General features: G+C 42.5%; 1 protein-coding gene across 1 annotated transcript in view; it reads right to left on the reverse strand.

Annotated features, from left to right (window-relative positions):
- The window catches only part of ADGRD1 (adhesion G protein-coupled receptor D1), a 458,528-nt gene that overhangs the window by 403,909 nt on the left and 30,617 nt on the right, over positions 1-24,002 (reverse strand). The window contains 5 exon segments of the mRNA XM_021004341.2: positions 3,081-3,140; positions 10,837-10,992; positions 11,346-11,398; positions 15,900-16,154; positions 20,616-20,795. Of these exon segments, the coding sequence (XP_020860000.1) occupies positions 3,081-3,140; positions 10,837-10,992; positions 11,346-11,398; positions 15,900-16,154; positions 20,616-20,795 (704 nt within the window).

Consider the following 24,002-nt stretch of genomic DNA (forward strand, 5'->3'; position numbering starts at 1 on the left):
CTGGTTTGGAGCTAAAAGGGACCTCTGAGGTCCTCCTACCCAACCCCCTCTTTTTATAGTAGGTCATCAGTCAGTCAATGAGCATGCATTAAGCACCCAATGTATTCCAGGTACGGTGCAAAGAGCTGGAGATTCAAAGAAAGGTAAAAGAGCTTAAGTGCAAAAAGAACCGAGAAGAAACTGATGTCTTGAGAGGTTCAATGCCCTGTCCAAAGTCACACAGGTATTAAAGAACAGAGTCAAGCTCTGAACCCATATTCTCTGCCTCCAAACTCAGTGCTCTTTCCATTTCACCATTCTGCTTCTCAAGCCAACTGCTTCATTTTACAGAGGAAGAGATTGAGGGGAGAAGCAGGGAGGTTTGGGGGAAGGGTGGGGAGGCAACCACAGTCACCCAGAGAGGAGGCAGTAAGGTCAGTATATGAACCCAAGAATTTTTACTTCAAATCCAATGCTGCTTATGCAATACCACACGGATAGTGTTACAACCAATCAATGAATGTTGAATTCATGAATGTGAATGTTTATTCATAAAGTGCCTACTATGGGAAGCAATTTTGGTGCCCAGTGTAGCAACAAACCCTGGACAAGCAGCATAAAAGTATCCTCAAGTCAACTTTATTATTCACGATGTGATAATAATACAAGAAATAATATAGATAAATTCAATTGAACAATGTAGGGGATTGGCTATTATAGCTGTTCTAATTTGTATCCTCCAAATGTTGATGCCCTGGGGACAACGTTCCAGTTGCCTCACCCTGGTTCTGCCCTTGCATCCAATACCAATCTTCCTCCTCCTGCCTCAATTAGAACTCTAGCATCTATTGGCAGCCAAACTCCTCTAGAGCTCTCCCACAATTCGATTTCCCATGGCACTCTAACAAGCTGGAAATAGAAAAGAGAGCTCAATTTTAGAAACCTTCTAGGCCCACTGCCTGGTTTCCAATAGGCTCAGCATATAATGGTGCAATGTCTGGCATGCATTACTGTTAGGTGATGACTGATTCGTCCATTCTCTTCAATGCATACAGAGTAGGAGAAAGAAACATCTGAGCCAGGACTTTTCCTGATTATTTATATTCTGCAGCAGAACATTTGTGATAAGTCCATTTAAAATTATATAAAACACGACTTTTCAAGTCCTCCTTTTGGCAGGCCTTTAAATGTCTCTCCCATGTGGAAGGAAACCAGGAAACATTCACTCTCCCATGCTCCCAGTACACTGGGACAACTTTTTCGTGAATTCCATTTGTCTGGGTTCTGAACAAGAAATGTCTTTTCCACCCTTGTCTAATTTGGTTTCTCTAATTTACATAAGACATCCTCCCTCAGCGGTGCACCATCTGTCCCCTAATTTCTTTAGCTTTTCCTCTCCTTGCCAATATAAACCACAATGAGTTTTTTATGCTTCTGTTTTCCAAAAAAAAAAAAATTAGTTCATTTTCTGTACCAAAGACAAGTAACTACAAAGCAAACTATGAATTATTAGCTTCATTCCAGATTGCCTCTGATCTTCGTTGGGCTACAAATTGATGTGTTTACATGGTAACCATCAGAAGTAGAGCAGTGTAGCTAGCTGACAGAGGGCTGGCCTCAGAGCCAGAAGACCCAGGTTCACGTCTTGCCACTGACACGTACCAGCTGTGTGACCATAGCAAGTGCCCCAAGCAACATTCTAGTCCAAGTATTCTTCACCTTTTGGGGCCTCCTTCAGCAATCGAATGAAGCCTACAGAGCTCCTCCAAATGTTTTCTTTAAATGCATAGGATTGTGAAGAAAACCAATTAGATTAAAATACAACTATCAAAATAAAAAAAAAAAAAGATCACAGACCCCAGGTTAAGAACCCCTGCCTTGAGACCGTAAGTTACAAAAGACCTGTTGATCTGCTGGTGATGGAAGGAATTTCCATACAAGAAGTCACTCACAATGATGAAATCACAGGTCAGGACCAAGAAAGAAAATTAGTGAGTAGCATAGTCAAGCCCTCTGTTGAAGGCGGAGGTAACCCTAGGTTCTCAAATACGCCCTAAGTGACCAAGCTCTAGAAGGCCCTTCCTTGTTGTTCACTGATTTCAGTAGTGTCTGACTCTCTGTGACCCCACTTCAGGGTTTTCTTGCCAAAGACACTGGAGTGATTTGCCATGTCATTCTCCAGCTCATTTTACAGATAAGGAAACTGAGGCAAACAGGGTTAAGTGACTTGCTCAGGGTCACACAACTAGTAAGTATCTGAGGTGAGATTTGAACTCGGGAAGATGAGCCTTCCTAACTCCATGCCTGGTGCTCTGTGCTCTATGGCATCACCTAGCTGCCCCAAGTTAGGTCCCTCCAAAGCCAGGCTTTGAGTGGGTTTCCAGCGATGGACGCATGTTCTATCATCAGCCTAGATCTATGGCTCCAGAATTCATCTCGGATTGGCCCCCAAGCTACAATTTTTTTTTCCTGACCCAGCACTTGCTCAGAGATGGTGTGGCCTAATTAGAGAAAGCTAGCCTCAGAGAGCTGGGTTCAAGGCCCACCTCTGACTCCTACAGTTTGTGTGACTCTGGGCTAGCTGCTTATTTCACAGTTTCAGGTAATTCCCTAAGACTATAATTTGCAGAGCAGGTGGCAACCTGCATTAGCAGAGGGAGTTTCCTCACTGGCAGTTAATTCCCTATGCCAATGCAAACACAAATCCGGTAAAAGGGAAGAAGAGAGGGAGGGAAAGAAGGTGGAAAAGGGGAGGAGAAGAAAGGGAGGGGAAGAAGGGAGGGAGAAGGAGAGGGAGAGGAAGGAAGGAAGGGGAGAGCAAGAGAGGGGAGGGGAGGAGAGTGTTGGAGAGTGGGGGAGGGGAGGGGAAAGGAGGGGAAGAGAGGAGAAGAAAACTCAGTAACTCATGAAGGCGATATTCTAAGGCAAGCATTCTTAACCTATTCTGAATCTATTCAGTCCACATGAACTGAGTTACTTCCCTGGTCATAAGACCCAGGAAGAAGAACTCAGTTTTTTTTTCAGATATGGCAGATCTGTGGGTGACATTTCTATGGAGATAAAAGACAAGTTTTGGAGACCAAGGTGATTTTTAATCTTACCTCATCTGTGTTTGTCCAACTTGAGAATTTAAGTACCTCTCCCACAGTTTCTAAGAAGGCCTAAAGAGGAAAAAAACAATTCTGCTTAGACTCTATGTAAGCAATATTAGGCAATATTAATCAAGTATTTAATACTAAGTGCCTACTATGTGCTAAGCACTATGTTAGCACTGGGCATATACTAAGAATGAAACAATCCCTCCTTGCAAGTTTGTAGTTTACTGATGGAGACAAGTACAAATAAAATGTATACAGCATAAATATAGTTATAAATACAAATACACGTGCAGTTAAAAATAGCATATGTTGGAAGGGAAAGCACAAGCCATTGGGGACATTAGGAAAAGCTTTGTGAAGAAGATGGTAGGTGAGCTGTACCTTAAAGGAAGCGGGGGTCTCTGAGGCAGTAGGGAAGAGGGAGTGAGTGCATTCCAGCCTGACATGCATACAAGGAAGGCCAGTTTGGCTGATTTGCGAAGCATGGGAGGGAGAAGAATGTCCAACGAGGCTTAAAAGATAGATCGGGGACAGGTTGTGTAAGACTGTTTAAAAGCAAATGGGATTAGATGCAATTTTTTTTTAGAAGCGTGTGTCAGGATGGAGTGTGTGTATTTGAAGGAAGGTGACCGAGATGCTGAAGGTCCTGAAGCTGATGCCCTACGAAGACCATCTGAAAGATCTAGGATACTTAGTTACAGAATCACAGAAATTTTAGGATGGGCAGGGGACTGCTGTCCATTTAGTCCAAGTCAGACATGAAGACATACCCAATGAGGGGTCATCAGACTCTTATTGAAGACCTCAGCATCCCCCAAGTCAAGCCACTGGTGTTTCTCTTGGGAAATTTTCCCTGACATTGAACCTAAACTGTTCTTGTAACTGCTACCCATTACTCCTGACTCTTTCCTGCGGTGGGGCCAAATAGACCGAGGCTAACCTTTCCTCCAAAGCACAGTCCTTCAAATGCTTGAAGACAGTTGTCATGACACTGCTGAATCTTCTTCTCCAGACGAAACATGCCCATTTCTTTCAACCAGTCCTCATATGACATGAACTCAAGGCCCTTCACTATCCTGATCGCCCTCCTCTAGACACTCCAGGAGATTAATGTCTGAAGAAGAAGAGACGTGATTGCTGCCAGCCAGCATTGGCAGGACTGTGGCTTGGAAGTGGAATTAGCCATTAACCAGGAACAGTGAGGGGAAAGCATCCCAGAGGCAGAATTCAGCTCAATAGAAGGAAATAGATATGAAAAACTCTTAACCACGAGACTTGTGAAATAGACTCTTCTTTAGGTAGTGAGTCCCTCATCACTGGTAGTGTGCAAGGAAAGGCTAGAAGACCACATGTCCAAGATATTATAAAGGGGACTCTTGTCCAGCTCTGAGCTGGACCAGACTGATCTCTCAGAATTCTGTTTGCTCTAAGATTGTATCATTTCAGCACATAAGAAATTCTGGACAACTTAGTGTCAGGTCACTTAGAGATATCTATGCTATGAAAGTTCATTGAAAGAACAATAGGGTACATATACACTTAATTTTAAGGTTTCTGAAGCACTTTATATGAATTTTGCTTTCAAATTTTAAGGGATTCTCATTCCCAGAGTTGAGAAATATCCCCAAATCTTTCTTTAAAGAGGCCCCTAAAGCAGGCCAAGAGACAGTTTCTCTGCTGACCATACAACAAATCGAACCACATAACTTTCCTCTGCTTAAGAATTTCAAATAGCTCCTTGGAATAAAATAAAAACTTTCAGCTTATATTTTAAAGTTCTTCACATTCTGCCTCCAACTCCTCTTTCTAGACTTCTCTATCTCACATTGCTTCACCTCTCATTCTATCATTTCCAACCCAATGGATCTAGTTGCCTCGATCCATTTCTCACTCACATTCCTTTGAACAGGCTGTTTCCCCTTCCTTCCTTCACTTCCAAGCTTGGAATGCTCTCCCTCCTCACCTCTGACTCTAAAAATCTCTAGTTTCTTTCAAGGTTCAGCTCATGTCACCTCCTACATGAAGCCTCCCCTGACCCCTCCCTCAATTCTTAATATTCCATTTTTCAGCCAAAATTTTATAAATATATATGTATGTATATATGCACATATAGAGATAGATTTTGTGCATACATGTTGCCACCCCTTTCCTCCCAGTAGAATATAACCCCCTCTATAGACAGTAGGAACTGATTTATATTGGTCTTTATGTCTGCAGTGCCTAACCCAATGGGTTGGATTGGTTGATTGGATTGGATTGGATAAAACCGGGATAAGCATGAAATGAGGAAGGGGGTGATTTGGAACACACTGAACTGCTTGGCAGTTTGGGCTGAGGTCCGTGGAGGGGGAAGGGATGGAAGGTGCTTGCCCCTGCAGGTTGGTTTCAGGGAATTAACCTGAGGGAGTTACCCAGTCTGGCATCATAGAAACGGCACCAGACTGAGGCTCAGGGCACCTGGGTTCCAGCCCCATGTCTTTCAGACCTTGCCCTTGCCCTTTCTGGGACTCGGTCTTTAGGTCTACAAAACAAGTTTTGACTACACAATGTCTAAGGTCGCTTTCAGCTCTAATAAAATCTAAAGAAAGCAGGAAGGGCGGTGGCAGTCTCAGAAATTCCTGCGGCTGGCAGAGTTCTGCTTGGGCAGAGTTCAGGGTATAGGTGGGGATCACTGACTCTGTTTATCAGCAGGTAGGTTGTTTGAGTCGCTGCCATTTATTTCTTGTTTTCTTTGTTCTTTTTTCCCCCTATTTTATCCCCAACAGTGCATTGGCAAGAGTAGTGGCATCTCAGCTGAGTGTTGCCGTTACGCACAGCTTATGAAATTGATGGTTTTAATTTGCAGCAATTAAATGTCAAGTTGCTGCCGCTACAATATTAGGTGTGAGACAGATTCTTCCCATTAGCAATAACTAAATAACACAACAGGCACTGTTTGGGAGTTGTGGGGAGGAAGGGGGGCTGTTTTTGTCTGTTAACATTCAGAGTTATCTGTTGTTGTCCCTGCTTCTTCTCCGCATCCTCACTTGGCTGGAATGATATTTTGTGATGCTCCTTAGGAAGTCAGGTAACTACCTACTTGGGCTGCTTCTTGGAAAATACACCAGGGAATAAAGCAGCATCAGCCAATCAACAAATGTTTATTAAACAACTACTCTGCATAAGGCTTTTTTTTTCCCACTGAGTCTGAGGATTGTGCATTGAAAGAATTCAACAGGCATGAATTAAGCACCTACTGTGGGCTGGGAACTGTCCTTGGTACTGGAGATACCAATTTTAAAAATGTAACCCTTTCTACCTTCAGTTGTAGAGTTCATATCCTGGGACTGTGCTATCATTATCCATAATCTATATATAATCATATCCGTCATCTAGAATAACACTCTGTATATCTAGCCAGTCCCAGACTCCCAACCATGTTCTGCCTTGACCGTTTTCCTTTCTTGATAGGTGCTCCTCCCCACTCCTCACTCTCACTCATACCTCATATAATAATTAAATTAAGACCGACGTTGTTTCTGGAGAGGCCATGTCAGTGACCCCATACAAAGGACCTCTAGCCCTCCCTGTGAGACAGGAGTTCTTAGCTGGTTTTGCATCATAGGACCCCTTTGACAGTGCGGTTAAGCCTATGAACCCGTCTTTGAAATCAAGGTTTTAAATGCATACAGTGTAAAGGATGACAAAGAAAACCTATTAGATTGAAATCCAATGACCTAAATATTTTTTACAAACAAGACCATGGACAGCAGGTTAAAAAGCCGTATAGTTTGACAAGGAGCTCCCTTTATTTATTGGCTTCAGAGTACACCTAGTCTATTATCATAGAAATTGGAATCAGGAAAGTTAGATTTCTAATTTTAAAAACCCTTTCCTGTCTACTAACTCCCCTAATCTTTTTCTTCCATTTGAATATAAGCTCTTTTTTTTTCCTTTGCTAGGCAATGAGGTAAAGTGACTTGCCCAGGGTCACACAGCTAGTAAGTGTTATGTGTCTGTGGCCAGATTTGAACTCAGGTCCTCCTGAATCCAGGCATTAATATGGCGTTAAACAGAAGACTTGCCCTGTAACGAGCCCTTTTAAAGCCAAAAGAGCCTGGTGCATTGATGTGCAAATGGTGCACGGAAACATAGAGAAGCAGGTCTGACAAGTGGCTTAGAGATCTCTGTGTTCTTCCCCAAAGCAGACTTCAGAAATCTCTGCTGCATTCCTCTCAGTGGAGGCTACCTTGGTAATGCATCTTCCCAGCATGGCTCCTGTCAACAGCCATCAGACTTGGTTTCCCCAGTAGCAAACACAGAGTGAGAGTATTTCAAAGTTTTTGAATTTCATTGAATGTCATTGATTCAGGTAACAAAGAAGACACCTTCAAAAATATTCTCCTTTCCCGTGTTCCTTCCATCGTTCCTGATCTTCTCAGCCCTTCACTCCCTCTTCTACACACAACGTAAGAAAAGTTTTGTACCTATGATTCCAGAGTCCTCTAAACATTTCCAGATGGTAGGATCATAGATTTAAAATTGGAAAGGAGGGAGCTTTTCCCCAAAAAAAGGTCACCTTCCATCTACTCTCTAAGAATCTTGGACTTGGCTACTTATTTACATGTTGTCTTAGAATGTAAGCTTCTCAAGGGCAAGAACTCTTCAGTATTTAATACTCTGTACTCAGTACTCAGAAAGTGCTTAATAAATGTTCACTGATTAATTACACTAGTCCAAACCCCTCATTTTACAGATAGGGAAAATGAAACCCAGAGTGGTAGTGGCTTCAAAAGAAATGTGCACTCCTTGAGTATCTATTTCATCTTTTCCTTTGTATCCCAGTATATATCAGGCATTTATTAAATGTTTATGTATTGATTGATTGCCCAGAGTCACATGAGGAGTAAGTGACAAAACTAGGATTTGAATTAGGTCCCCTGACACCAGAGAAACTGCTCTTTCTATAGTGCTCCCAGTGTGAATACTCCACTTTACTTATTCCCTCCCCCCCCATCCTCATTTCATTGGTGAATAGTTAATGCTCAGTAAAGACAAAATTTTGAAGAAGTATAGCTACAAAGCCAAAGCAGGCTCCTGGAAAGGACTGCTATCAATAGAGCTTAGACTATACTATCAGTGTTTAATGGAAAAATCTCTTAAGCACAGGGCATGTGGGGATGGAGAAAATTAGCCATTCTTCTCCTCCATTTATGAAGTATTATTCATGTCATTGGCCTTGATACATTTTGGGGTGGAGTGGAAGAAGGAAGGAAGAAAACAAGCATTTATTAAGTGCCTACTATGTGCCAGGCACTGTGCTAAGTACTTTACAAATATTACCTCATTTCATCTTCTCACCACAACCCTAGGAAGTTGGTGCTATTATAATCCCCATTTTTCAACAGTTGATGAATCTGAGGCAGACAGGGATTAAGTAACTTGCCCAGGGTCACACAGGTAGAAAATATCTGAGGCTGGTGTTGAACTCAGGTCTTCCTGACTCCAGGTACATTGCTCTGTGAACTGTGTCACGTAGGGTGGGTGTGGTGGGGAGAAGGAAACAATGAGAGAGGAGAGAGGAGGAACCAGACCTGGGATTTCATTAGTGAAGCCAGTTCCTCATGTGGAAATTCCTTCTCTGAATGAAGATGGGTGGCTATTCTGTAACTTGTACTCTTAGAGAGGCTGTCTGGGTGCACCTAAAGGTTTCCCTCTTACACTCAGTTTATGTCAAAGATGGGACTTGAACCCAGGTCTTCCTGGCTACAAGACCGCCTCTATCTACTATACCAAGATGCCTCTTAGTCGTGCTAACATGTTCATGTGTTATATGGACAGTTGGAGAAAAGCTTCTTTCACCATCAAGTAAGCAAAAACACCTGGTCCCATTCCCAGGATTGATTCTGACAGTACTTGAGTCAGGGTTTCAAACTAGGCTACCTTCTAGATGAGGTCTTTTCTGGTCTCCTTCCCCCTGTTGTTAATGCTTTCTCCTTCTTGAAGTGACTTTCCATCTAATTCAAGGGCAGCAAGGTGGCCTAGTGCATAGAGTGCTAGGCTTAGAGTCAAGAAGATCTGAGTTCAAATCCACCCCTAGATACTTCCTAGCTCTTCCACCCTGGGTGAGCCACTTAACCTTTGTTTGCCTCAGTTTCCTCATCTGTAATATGGGGATCATAAGAGCACCTTCTTTCCAGGGCTGTTGTGAAGATCAAAGGAGACAATAATTGTAAAGAGCTTAGCATAGTGCCTGGTACACAGTAGGTGCCATGTAAGTGTTAGTCATTATTATTGTTATTATCATCATCATTATCATTATTTGGATACTTGTGTTTTCTGCCCAGTAGAAAGTGAGCTTCTTGCCAGGAAGGGTTGTTTCATTTCTATCTTTGTATCCTGAACATCTATAGAGTGCTTGGAATATAGTAGGCACTTAATAAGTGCATGCAGAAGTTTGGCCCCAAAGAAAAGATAGGAAAGTGCTTCTCCCTACCCCTTCTTTTCAGAGGTGGGGGATTATGGGTATGGAACACTATATATAATATCAGACTTTTTTAATGACTTGGTTAGTTTTGATTAACTGCGAATTTTTTTTTCTTTTTTTAAATAAAGTTGGGCTTTTTTGGAGGGAAAGGGACATATTGGGAAATAAAGATGATTCAAAGATGATAGTAGTATTACACACACACACACACACACACACACATTCAACAGTTCCATTATATATACATATACTTGTTGAACTTATACACCCTAAATCATTCTGAGCAAGGATTAAGCTAACAGGGTACTCAAGGTAGCCCAGCTGAATAGACTCACAGAGTTATGGGGACCTGCTCTAGGTCTGAGTCTTTGAAAGGGCATTAATTATGAGCCCTCCGTTTCTCAATTGAATCTTCTTTTTGAATTTTGCAATTTTTCCCAGCTGCTGAAACGGAGAAAAGTGAGAATGTACTAAACACAGGAGCCCAGATGGGATTTAGGTGACTTTTAAAATCGACTTCAAAGATCAATAATTTCTTTAATATGACTATTCACTCCACCAAGGCAGGTCAAAGACCCCATATAGCTTAGGAGAAAACACTCAAGAGTTGCTGTAGCCAAAACCCTTCATCTTCCTCTAGACCAGTGGTACCAAACTCGGCTCTTCCTGACTCCCAATCAAACACTCTTATCTACTGTGCCATCAGGCTGCTTTTCACACAATAGACACAATCAGTCAATAGGCCCAAGTTCAAAGCCTTTCTTGTTTGGCAGCTGGCGTTCTGCTACTATAGCTTCCAAGAACCCAGAGGCTTCTCAACAACTAAGTGAGATTCTCAGAGTCACACAGAATCTCAGAGGCCAGTTTGAGAAAACTCTGCCTAAAGCAGAATCTCCATATTTGCAACATTCCTGAAGAGGGAGTGGTCAACCAGCCTCTTGTCGAAGACCTCCACTGAGGAGGGACTATATCCCAAAGCAACAGAATCCATTCCAATTGTTGTAAAGTTTTCTTTCGCTTTGCTTTGTTAACAGAGGAGAAAATGGAGGGTAAGTGACATCAAGCCTAACTCTGCCTCTTCTCAAGTACCAACCAACTTGGTCCCAGCTCCACCCTCTGGGGTCAAACAGAGATCTGATGGACCAGAACCAGAACAGGGATGTGGGTGGAGGTTTAGAACCCTATTTTGCACAAAGCCCACTCTGCTGGGGCAAAAAATCCCAAGGCCACACATAGTTTATTTCCAAAGATAGTCAGTTTCAGCATGGTGGACCCAGGTGGGAGAACCTTTACCTCAGTGAAATTGAGGGCAGTATCCTTTGACAGAGACTCATTGGGTAAGCTGACTGACATGTTCTGAAGGTAGCTCAGCATGGTCCCTTCTCGTTCAGAATTGCTTCTTTGCTCATTCAAGTTGTTTATGATGGAACAATAGACATCAGTGGAGACCTAGGAAAAGGCAAGACAAGATATTATGAATCCCTCCCTCTAAAAATCCTATCCATAGCCTTCTATAGAAATTGGACCCATCCAATTTTGAGACTTGCTCTTCTCACTCCCTCACCGCCATGACCTTCCCCTCCAGTCCCAGACCAAAGGGGCTATGAAGACTCTTTTCTCCTCATCTCTCTCTTTGTCTTCCAAGAGCAGAACACCAGCCAATGGCTTATAAAGTCCATTAGGACCTTCAAGTACTTTGAGAAGCAGCCTCAGCAAGAGTTTTTTGGGTTTTTTTAGCAAGAAGTCACAGGAGTCAGAATGAAAATGAAATGCTCTAAAAATCCCTCCAAACATTCTCTTACCTTCATGTTGGTTGCAGCAGTGGGAGGTGTGGTAGAAAGAAATACTTGCTTTCCTGGGGGGGGGAAATCATTTTTCATTAAATGGAAAGAAAAGGAATAGTCCTCTTTCATTAATTTTTTTCCCCTTTCCTTTACCAAAAGTTTCTAAGGTCACCTAAGACCATCTAAGTATGACACAGCAGAAAGAGCTCTGAAAGCCCTGAGTTCAAATCCAGCTTCAGACACTTACTACCTTTGTGACTCTGGGTGAATCATTTAATTTCTGTCTGCCTTGGTTTCTTCATATATAAAACAAGGATAACAATAGCCACTATCTCCCAGGGTTGTTGTGCAGATTAAAAAGAAGATATTTGTAAAGAGCTTTAAAAAACTTAAAGTTGGTTGAGGTTAGCTTAGATCTAAGGCCCTCTCAGTACTCATATTCTGTCTCTAATATGTATTCCCAGAGTGGGAGACTTCCTGGAAATATGTAGGGCTAATAAAACATTTTTATTAATGGAATTTTCTTAGTTTCCCCCAAGACACAAATTAGAACAGATAGGTGAATTGTATTGTTTAGTGTTAATTATTTTGCACAATATATGAATAAATCAGTCATTTGACATATATTTATTGGGCACCACTCCAATACATCAAAATTTAATATGAAAAGGACAGTGGCCAGCTGTTCTCTCTGTCCCAGAAGGAAAGAACCAAAACAAATGAGCTCACATCACAGCAAGAAGGAATTGAGGAAAGGTGGCTGGCCAACTCCTCTTTCTCAGAACCTGTTGCTAAAAACTGGCAATGAGCTAGAATGCATGGGGCATCCTCCAGCCTGGAGGTACAGTGACTTGACAATAATTGTGGTGCAGTCAAAAGATCCCTGAATCTGGAGTCAGAGGACCTGGTTTCGAATCTCAGCTCTGCCACTTTGTACCTATGTGATGTTGAGGCCCCAACTTCTATGGACTTCAGTTTCTTCCTTGTAAAATTAGGGGATTAACCCAGATGACCTACAAGTTCTAGATTTCTATTCTATGACTTGGGTTGTTTTTTTTTTTTTTGAGGCAAATGGAGTTAAATTATTTGCCCAGGGTCACACAGAGAGTGTCTGAGGTCGGATTTGAACTCAGGTCCTGTGTTCTATCCACTGTGACACCTAGCTAGCTGCTCCTATATTCTCTGATTTCTGAAGTTCCTTGTAGCCTTAGCAATCTTTGGATTCTCTCCTGTCCAGGGGGCAAGTCTGCTGTGCTCGGTTGCAGAGCCATCCAATTAACTGAGAATATGAAGACACGAGATTGTGTCTATTTCACTTATGATTTAGGTGTGCCTGTCTCATCTCCAGCAAAAATTTCTCCTTCTCAGATCTCCCCATCCAACGCACTGGCCGAGATGCAGATTTCACTTGTCATCAGCTGAAGCCCCAGAGGCTGCTGGGGAGGGAAAGGAGGAATGTTGTTGACCCAGGGAAAATCTGTGAAATGACATCATTACACCTAGCTAGCTCCTGCAGCCCCTCATCCCAGGATGCCCTGAATGCATCCCGAAAGAATGTGCCGACCTCCAGCCCGGACCGCTGTGCTAGCTAACAGAGCAAGCATCCACGTGCTGGAGGGGAGGAAGGAGTGAAGGGAGCCCTCGCTTCCCAAGGGGCATGAGGCAGGCCACAGTTCACATACCCCCGGAGGGGGAAGATTCCAACCAGCCTCCCAGGAGACAGAGCTCCTCCGGAACAAAGCGGTAGAGCCCGGAGGAAGGGGACGAGGAGCAAGTACTTGCTGTGCGTTACACAGCGTTCTTGCAGCATTACTCTGAAGCAAAGGGATTGATTTATGATAGCCCTGGGCCTGGTGATGTTGTAGAAAGGAGGGTTATGGTCTCTACAACAACCAGATGCAAAAGCAAATTTTTCTGATGTAACTAAAGCATTGAAAATATTAAGAAAACATAATTTATTGGAGGCTTTTAAGCATGGGAACACAAGAGACAGATAGCTCGATCTCAAGATGATGTTTGCTGAATCCCGGACAAGCCCTTACTGTGGATTTTTCTTCTAATATCTTACTTCCTCAGACTTGCCCTCACTAGGCGACAAGGACCAGGTCTCAGTGGACAAAGGCAGCCGTGTTTCAAGAGGAAGAGGGCGTGGATTTGAAGTGGGTGGGCACAGTTTCAAATTGACTTCCTGTGTGACTCTGGGTCAATCACTTAACCTCTCTGAGCCTCAGTTTCCTTGTCTGTAAAAGGAGGGCCACTTAAGGGTGGCCTCTAAGGTTTCTTCTCCCTTTTAATTCTTAGGAGCTCATAACTTGAGTTTGAATCTCGATTCTGACACATACTATATGACCTCAAATAAATCATTTCCCCTCTCTAAACATCCATTTCTTCCCCTATAAAATGAGAGAATTGAACTAGATTACTTTTTATGTATCTTTCCAATTCACAGTTTTATGAGACAGACAAAAGGTGGATAAATGAACAGCATAGGGTGGCAAAATGAATAATGGGCAGATCTGGGATTGGAAACACGAGTCCCTCATCTTCCAATCTAATATTCCAGTCACTCAACTGGATGGTTTTTCGTTCCACCCTCATCCCCACATCTCAGAATCTTTTCTTTCCCTTGAGACTCAACTTAAGCATCACCTTCTTCTACATGGATACTTTCCCCCACAGCCGCTAGAGCCCTCCTGCCTTCAACTACCTTGGACTTATTCTGCATATACTTAGACCTATACATGCTGTCTCTCCCAAAAGAATGTAAGCTCCTTGAGGGGAGGCACTATTTCATCTTTGTCTTTCTATCTCCAGCATCCAGCACAGTGCCTGGCACATAGTAGCTGCTTAACAAATTCTTGTCAATTAATTTATGTCAGTAAGTCAATGAACAAATAATTGTGAAGTGCTTTTCTCAGCACCTCGGAAAGTCTTAAATATAGTCGGCACTAAGTAAACCTCTCCATGCTCCCCAATATTGTCATTGCTGAACTATTTCAGCTATTTCTCACTCTTAGTGACCCCATTTGGGGATTTCTTAGCAAAGGTACTAGAGTGGTTTGCCATTTCCTTCTCCAGTTCATTTTAGGGAGGAGGAAATTGAGGCAAACTGGGTTAAATGACTTGACCTGAGTCACACAGCTACTCAGTATCTGAGGCCAGATTTGAACTCAGGGATGAGTCCTCCTGACTCCAGGCCTGGTGCTCTATGCATTAATGGCACCACCCAGCTGCCCATATCTCCATAGCAGACAATCATAAGAGGTGGTTTAGCATTGTGGGAAGAGCCACAGATTTGGAGGCACTGAATGCAGATTTGAATCTCAGTTCTGCCAACTGCCACATGAGTGAGTAACTTTGGGCAAGTCACTCAAACTTTCTGGGCCTTGGTTTTCTCATCTATGAGATGAGGGTGTTGGAACAGATGCCCTAATATCTCTTCCTCCTTGAAATCTATGATCCTATACGGCCAGGATTGTGATATTATTTCATTTTTCCAACCTGAAGCCCAATTCCATTTAATTCCACAAGCATTTATTAGCATAATACATATATTTTGAATCTGAAACTGAACCAATTATTTCATTGACACAGAGAGCTCCAAGAGGACGAAATTCCCTCCACTGATGAAGATTGGCACCTTTTCTGCAACTTATAGACTTGGAAAACTGCCTAGGGCAATGAAAGGCCAGAGTCAAATAGCCAGTATATGTCAGAGGCAGGATTTGAATGCAGGTCTTCCTGGTCCTAAGGTAATGCTAATGCCCTCCCTCTAGAACCACCTCCAACTTAACCTATACTTTGTACATAACGGTTTTCATGATGTCTACCCTATGAGCTCTTGGAGAGCTTACCCTGTCTTTTGCCTTTCCTTGTATCCCCAGCACTTAGCTCTATGTGCCTGGCACTGAGTAGGTGCCTAATAAATGCTTGTTCACTTGACTATGCTATTCCAACCATATTGAATGCACAGTGTTTTGTACATAGCAGACATTTGTTTAACAAGAGTTTGGGCAACTAAAGATATAATCAGTTTAGGACCATAGATTTAGAACTGGAAGGGACCTAAGACTTAAGAGCTCATCTAGTCCAACCCCTTGATTTTACACATGGGGAAACTGAGGCCCAGGAAATGGAGCCACAGTTAACATGAGCATAAGGAGCAGAGATGGGATTGTCAACATTCTTTCTGCCATAACACACTGCCTCCCAGAAACCAAAAAAAAAAAAAAAAACATCTAATCCAGGAGCTGGACTAGTGGGCTAGAAGTTCGGATCATCAGCATGGAAACATAAATTATATTGCAGTTCAAGCAAATTGTTAACCTCTTTATCTTAGGGAACAGGTGTTCTAATAAAGGACCACATTTATTAGAGTACATTTTAACCCCTACAGCACTGAATCAGGTCAATATGGGAGGAGGAAGCACTAGTTGGGTTTTTTTGTTTGTTTTTTGTTGTGGTGATGATGGTGGTAGTGGTGGTTTTTGAAGGGAGGAGGGCTAAAGGGGATTCTATAAGAAACAATTGCTTCAAAAAGTAGCCCCTGAGGTGGCTCACGCTCTCACTGACCAATAGCAGCTGTAAAATACATCCTGATTTCACTGGGGGTCAGGGCTCGCTCCCAGATAATGAACTCATCGAAAGCACCATTCTCATAGTTCTTAGGTTGGTCTCTGTCAGAGCCGATCACCAGGTTGACATTGGGCTCCCCATAGGTATGAGATACTTTTCCACTTGGGTCTGTGGTATTCAGGGTCCCATTGACGTAGACTTTCAGGCCCTCCTTGGATTTCCATGTGAATAGGACATGAGTCCAATAGGGACCTAGAGAAAAGCAAAGGTGGTCATGGCTCACACATTCAGAATCCCCCTCCACCCCGCCTTTGACAGTTAGGGACAGCCAGATGTTGCCTGAAGACCTCTAGTAGAAAGCAACCCACCACCTCCCATGGCAGACCATTTTGGACAACTCTTCTTTCATGGAATCAAAATCTGCCTTTGTACCTGACACCAGATACCCCCAATTCTGTTCTCTGAGACCAAGCAGAGTAGGTCATCAGTTACTCAGAACGGGACTCATCTGATTTCCCCAGAAGACTTTGGCTTGAATTCTTAGAAAGGACCTCAGAGAGAACATTTCTCCCCACCATTTTCTGGATGCCCACTGATGTCTGCATTAAATGAACTCTGTCTTCTGCGTGACAACCCTTCAAATACTCATATATAACTGGATAACCCCTCTAGGTCTCCTTCTCTCCAGGCAGTCCTAAGTTTCCAGGGAATAACTTTAATGCCTATATATATTTCTAAATCAAGTAAATTTTAACTAACTTTTAAAAGTTTTGATGATTATCCCTGGTGGTGCCATGCTTTTCTCTTTTACTACTGAACACAGGCCAAAAAAAAAAAAATCACAGAATCTCAGACCTAGAAGAAACCCAAGTGACAATCCAACTCAATCCACACTGTGTCCATTATAACATACCAGGTGAGAGGACACCCAGCCACAGCCTGAAAACCACCAGTGAGGGGGAACTCACTACCTCCTAAAGCAATCCATTTCACTTTGGGACAGATCTTATTATTAGGAAGATTCTCCTGACCTCAAACCTCAGTTTACCTCTTTGTAACTTCTGCCCTCTGAGGCCAAACAAAACAAATCTAGTATTTCTTCTACTTCAAGTACCTGAAAACATGTATCATGCCATTCCAATTCTACCACCTTCCTACCCCATTTTCTCTTCTCCAGGCTTAACGCTCCCAGCACTTTCAATTATATGCCACACACTTAAGGCCCTTTACCATCCTGGTTGCCTTCTAGCTAATCCATGATTGCCTTAAGTAGTGGTGCCCACAAATATCTTAGATGTGGTCTGACCAGGGGAGAGTACAGTGGGATCGTCACCTCTTTAGTCCTAGAAGGTCTGCCCCTTAAATTTGGAATGAAAAGCATGTAATTAAATGCTTACTGTAATCAAGACACTGTGCTGAGTGCCAGGAGTACAAATTGTACCCCCAACTCACACTCTCCAGGCGATAGAGGCCCATAAACAGATTGTCATGCCAACGGAGAGTTACATAAGACCGATTTCTACCCTATACTCCCCACCATTCCCAATAAACATTTTGTAGACTCTCTCCTCTCTTGGGAAGACTAAGCTCACCAATAAGAAGAATGAGCCTTGGATTTCTGGGGCCATTTCCCCCCAAGTAGGACCTCCACACATTTGCCAAACATTGATGTGAGGATATCATAATGGCGTCACTGCTGGGGAGAACACAACAGCTCTGGAACAGCAAACCACCATCTGTCATCCTGCCAGTAATTGCAAATTGCAAAGCAATTACATCAGGTGTTCTGGCTAAGTATTATGCAACTTTCTAGTCATTTTTGAGCCTCTGAAGAACATTTGACCCTTAAGTAGGTCCAAGGTATAATTACCCCCTTATTTGGAGGTGGGAATAATAATAACCTATTTGGCATACAAACAAGAGTTTATAACACCAGGTACATGCTTTCTCCGCCCCTCATATGCCCCCATGCTGGAAAATAATCTGAGTTTAACAAGCAAACACCAATAAGCACAACAAAATGAAAGTTCATATCTTAACGGAATCTTGGCTTCCACAGTTACATATACAAATGGAGTTGGAATAAATGAGATGTTTTAAAAGTATCTGTAGGGAGAGAAATGTTTTCATAATTTCTGTCAGATTTCTTTTTTTTTTAAATGAAGCTTTTCATCACCATGGTTTATAACTACATCAGGGCTGTAATTTGTATTTTTAGCACCTGGGGTAAGCTTTTTAAAATGGTAAGGGGTTGGGAAGAGAGGCGAGCAATGCTACAAATTCCCCCCAAGCAACTTTTCAAGACAAATTCAGCAGACAGGTGGGGAAACAGAATATCATCTCCCATAGGTGAGGATTTGCTGATATAGGAAGGTAAGTTGGGGCTGGGGATGGGGTGCAGCAGCTGATGGGAGGGTATACTTTGAGAGGAAGAAATGAAGAGAAAGTATACTCCCTACATCTGGCCATCTGGTAACTTCCTACTTTCATTCATTATTCTTGACAGCTAGACGGTAGGCTCCATTGTTTCTATGGGGCTAGAAGAGTTTGAGAACTATCAAAGAGCTCTCTTCATCTAGTGCCCTGAGGCAAAGCCCTGGCTGCCCTGTCCTAAGAACAGATAGGACATTGATGACATTTATTTTAAATTTTAAATCTCCTAATATGGAAATATATTTGGCATGATGTCACATGTATAATTGATATCACATTGATTGCCCTCTCATTGGATGAGGGAGGGGCTGGAGGGAGGAAGAGAATTTGGAACTCAAATTTTAAAAAAAGAATGTTATAAATAAATATATATATTTTTTTTAAATTCTTAAATCTCCTGTCTGACCCCAACTCACATTCTCCAGGCTATAGAAGTCCAGCCAATGGGGAGTTATGGAAGGTTGGTCTCACTGCTCATCACATAAATCAAGAAAACTCCTGAAATAGGGCAAAAGTGTCTGCAGACCCTCAGGGCATAGCCAGTCCTCCAGAAGAGAGAAGACCCTCCCAGTTATCAGCCACCTTCACAGCTCTGAGCAAGGTCTCTTCCAACTTGAGATTCTATGTTTTCCCAAGTTTATCCAAGAGCCTGAATCATTGGGCCACTGGGACCACGGCATCACAGTTCAACCTAGTTTATAAGCAAATGCTTGAAATGTAATCCCTCCTTTAAGAATATTGTCTTTTTTCAAGCTTAGCTCAGGCGCCACCTCCTCCACGGAGCCTTCTTGGTCCATTGCTACAGTGGAGCACAGTGGCCAGGGAGACAGCAGAATGTTTCCTATCCTCCCCCTCTTCCTGCCCCCCCACCCCAACTACCACCACTTCTTGTAGCCTGGGATTGCATGTGACTCCCAGGACACAGCTCCACAGACTGTTCCAGAAAGAAAACACAAAGACTAGGAAAGCCACTGGAATGGTAAACATTTAATTGTCCACAGAGCTGCGGCCAAATGACTCGTCCCTAATGACATCAGCCTGCAAAAACTGGAGCAATGGAACCAGCCAAAGAGAGAAATGAGAAAAGGATCGATTTGGCTATGTTGTTTTGAGTGAGTGAATCATACCAGATAAATGACAGAAAATCAATGACCAACTTCAAAGTTATGATGAAATTATGAATAAATACGTAACTCCTTTCCCTAAGAAGCTTCAATAGCTCCCTATGGTGTCTAGGATAAAACTTATCTTTCTTGATTAATTTCTTATTACGCCCTCTCACGCACTCAATATTCCAGCCAAATCGGCCTGTTTGTTGTTCCCTAGAAATAACTTATCGCTTCTCATCTCCCTGCCTTTACATAGCCTGTTTCCCATCCCAGGAATGCTCGAGTTCCTCACCTCCTAAACTCAAGAATTTAAAACTGGAAGGAACTTGAGCAGTCATCTAATACCACCCCCCACAATTTTACAGATGAGGAAACTGAGGCCAAGAGAAGTTAAGTACATTGGCCAAGGTCACACTGTCCTTAAATGGCACCATTAGGACTCGAACTCAGCTCCTTGATTCTAATCCCAATGCCACACTGCCTCCACTTTTCAGAATTTCTAACTCCCATCAAGGCTAAGTCCATTCCAACACCCTACATGATTTTTCCTGATTCTCTCCCTCCCCTGTTGTTAGTATTCTCCCAATTACTTTATATTTTCTTTTCATGTATTTTGCATTTGCTTATTGGTGAACAAGCTGTATCCTCCCCCACCTCCAAGTAGAATATAAATTCCTTGCAGTTGGGAATTGTTTCATCTCTTTGAGATCTCTCCTTTGTAAAAGACTTCTCAGTTCTAAGGTGACCTATGATCACCTTAGCATGAAATTATGGAAAGAGCTCTGGATTTCTGGTCAAAAGACCTGGGGTCAGACCCCGCTATGCTTGTTACTAGTTAAGCAACCTTGGGTGAAACATTTCACTTAGCTGGACCTCAGTTTCCAACACAGAACAGAGTTTTAATAAGTGCTTGTAGAATCAGATTGAAAACCACACATGATCTGTGGCAAGGGGAGAATACATGTTTAAATGGTGAGTTTTATAACCTTCCCTAATGACACCTTAAAAAGCAGTAAGCTTGTACCAAACCAGACAACATGGGGTTTATAGTTATTATCTAAATATAGCAAAGTCTGTTCTTTATCATTGAATACTTTGGGCCCCATAAAGCAGCTGTTTGTCCCTTCAAAGTCTCCAAGCAGAAGACAACAGAGACAGCTCTGAAATTTACCTGGTGGACTGAAGCTGGCCTCCCACTTCATAGAATTCTCACGAGTGTAAAATTCCACAGAGCCTTTTCCTTCACTGGAGCAGACCTTGAATCCACTGGAAATAACCTGCCCTCCATAGGCTGGAAGGGCTGTCCTGGGCTGCTCTCCCTGGATCTTCCAGAAAAATGAAAATGTGACTCCTGAGAAAGTGGAAGGCAAGAGATTCAGTTATCAATGAGAACTAGAAAGTACCAATATCCAGGCACGGCATACATTTTATTTTATTCTTTCATCTGAATGGACTCCTACTTGGTCTTCTTGACTCCAGTCACTCCCTTTTCTAACAAATCCTCCACAGAACTGCCAAAGTGGCATTCTGAAAACACAGATCCAAATAAATAAATAAACAAATAAATAAATAAATAGATGAATAAATAAACAGCTAAATAAACAAATAAACAAATAGATGAATGAATAGATAGATAGATAGATAGATAGATAGATAGATAGATAGATAAAGGGGCAGCTAGGTGGCGTAGTGGATAGAGCACTGGCCCTGAATTCAGGAGGACCTGAGTTCAAATCCGGTCTCAGACACATAACACTTACTAGCTGTGTGACCCTGGGCAAGTCACTTAATCCCATTGCCTAACCAAAAAAAAAAAAAACACAGATCCAACTGTTTCTGCATGCAGTAGGGAAAGGGAAGGGAACGTGCATTTATATGGCACCTACTATGTGCCAGGCACTGTGCTAAGCAGGCAGTCATTATTTCATGTTCTTATTGTATCCCCAGAAACTTAAATGTAGTAAGCATTTAATGAATGTTTATTGAATTAGACTGAATTGATTGAATTGTTTTTGGTTTTGCTTTTTTTTGTTTTGGCTAGGTAATGGGGTTAAGTGACTTGCCCAGGGTCACACAGCTAGTAAGTGTTATGTGTCTGAGACCGGATTTGAACTCAGGTCCTTCTGAATCCAGGGCCAGTGCTCTATCCTTTGTCCCCTAGCGGCCCCTGAATCGATTGAATTGAATTGAACTAGCTGCTGAGGTTTTCAGTGAACAGACTCTTTCTTGCCAGAGAGGAGAAGGAGATCTTCCTGACCTCATCTCCACCCACAATTGCAGAATTCCAATACTAGAAGATACTTCAGACCACATTTAGCCTAGACCTTTTGTAAGCACATATCCCCTCCACCACCATTCTTAGGATTATCCAGCCTCTTCTTGAAGTCCTCTGGGGAGGAGGAACTCACTACTTCCCAAAACATATGGTTCCCCTTTAGGACAGCCCTAATTGCAAGGATATGTTTTCCTTCACCAAGCCTACGTTAAATTAAGCCTAAAAAGCCTCTTTGCAACATCTAGAGCTGGAAGGGACCTCAGAAGCCTTCTAGTCAAACCCCTTCATTTTGCAAATGAGGAAACTGAGGCCCAGAAACATTAAGTGGCTTTGCCAACATTCCATAGGTAACCAGAGAATCATAGGATAATAGGACCAATTCATTACTTTCGGTTCTGCTCTGGATTCCTAGGATGTCTCCATTCTAAGAACCAAATATCTCCTTTCAATGTAAAATATAGCACAATAGAAGCCTATTGGGAGATATGCCCCCAAGCTCATTCCTCATCAAGGTCTCAGCTAAATTCTTTTGGGGCTTAATTCTGAACCTAGCCTCAGTTCTCTCAACTATCTCCATCAGAACCATCTTCCACATGGCATTCTTTCAAATACTTGCAAACTTCTGTCATATCCTCTACCACTACCACCACCAAGTCTTCTCTGTACATGTCAAAAATGCTTTGCAGACATTGAAAGAGCTATAGGCAAGCCTGGTGTAGTGCAAAAAGTGCTAGGCCTGGAGTCAGAAGAGCTGGGTTCAGATCCACCTTCAGATCACCCTTACTAGCCGTATGACTTTAGGTAAGTCACTATACTTCTGTCTGCCTCAGTTTGCTCAACTGTAGAATGGGGATCATATTTGTAAAGTGCTTAGCACAATACCTGACACATAGTAGGTGTTATATAAATGCTAACTATTAGTACTGTTATTTTTATTATAGCTGTCCACATATTATCTGGACTCCATTTCCCTCATCATCTTCATAGTCCTCCTGTAGACATAGCCACAGATTGTCAAAATACCTCCCAATCCTATATTTGTGGTATTAAAAGATAAACCATCTAGTCAATTAGTCTCCTTAAGTGATAAGAGGGGGGGGAAAGGCTTTTGTTCTTGAAACCAGTCTAGTCCAAAAACAATACTTGATCAACTCTGGAACAGATTCTTTAATGAGAGAAAGAACAGTGATCAGCACAGCCTAGCCTAGATCTCCAGTGGCAGTAAGACCAGGAAGAGACAGTCAAATGCTCTCAACTCATTCCTTATCATAGTCTGTTGGGGCCATGTCTATCTCACCATTTTCTGGAACTATACACTGAAAGTGAAATAAATAGAACTTGTGGTATAATTTTGCTATAAAAAAGAAAATAAAGAGAGTCCCCAGAGGAGTTGTAGGAGTCAATTTTTTCCAAAGGGCTTCAGCAGCATATAAAATTCTGCTTGAGCAAATCAAAATGACATCCTACCTCTGCCAACAGCCTATAGTAGGGCAGGGTGGGAATGTCTTCCCCAGGAAAAATAAACAATGTAGAGGTTACAGAAGAGTGGGAAGGTCTCTGCCTGAAAAGTCTCATGCTTGAAGAAGACTTTAGTTGATTCAAGTCTGTTGCATCCTAATACCAGAATGGTGGGAGGCAATCTAGACTGGGAGTCAAAGGAACTGAGTTCGAATCCCAGGTCTGCTTGTGTGTCCTTGGGCAACCTCATTCTCCTCCTCTGTGAAATGGGCAAGTTAGACTATAGATGACCTCTGAAATTCTTTCCAACTGCCAACTATGAGCTGATGGCTCCAGCTAATACTGTAAGTCAGAGGAAATCAGCCCATTACTCTTAGAAGAAATGTAAGCTCCTTGAGGGTAGGGGCTGTTTCATTTTTTGGTTTTGTAACCCTAGTGCCTAGAACATGATTAGTGTTTGATAAATGCTTGTTAAGTGATTGACCGTGGAAGTCGCTGAAGATGAGAAGAAATTGAGTCCCTTCCTTTCCTTCAGATACTTCCCACCAAAGAAATGAAAATAAATAGAGGCCATTGGATTCATCCTATGCTTCCTTCCTTTCTAGAAGAAGTGTGGCATAGTGAATACAGCAATGCACTTGGAATCAGGAGTGGAAGAGGGAGAATGGAAAATGGCCAGCAGGAAGAAACAGGGTCTGAGAACAGCTAGATAGAGGGATAATATGGCATAATCTAGTCCAGCTCCTTTGCCTTAAAATAAGGAAATGGGGGAAGAAATGGGTTGGGTGTGGGGTTCAAGGTCACATAGCTGCCTTGTGTATGGAT

Source organism: Phascolarctos cinereus, unplaced genomic scaffold, assembly GCF_003287225.1.
Source record: "Phascolarctos cinereus isolate Bilbo 61053 unplaced genomic scaffold, phaCin_HiC Scaffold_4;HRSCAF=312, whole genome shotgun sequence".
Classification (NCBI taxonomy): domain Eukaryota; kingdom Metazoa; phylum Chordata; class Mammalia; order Diprotodontia; family Phascolarctidae; genus Phascolarctos; species Phascolarctos cinereus.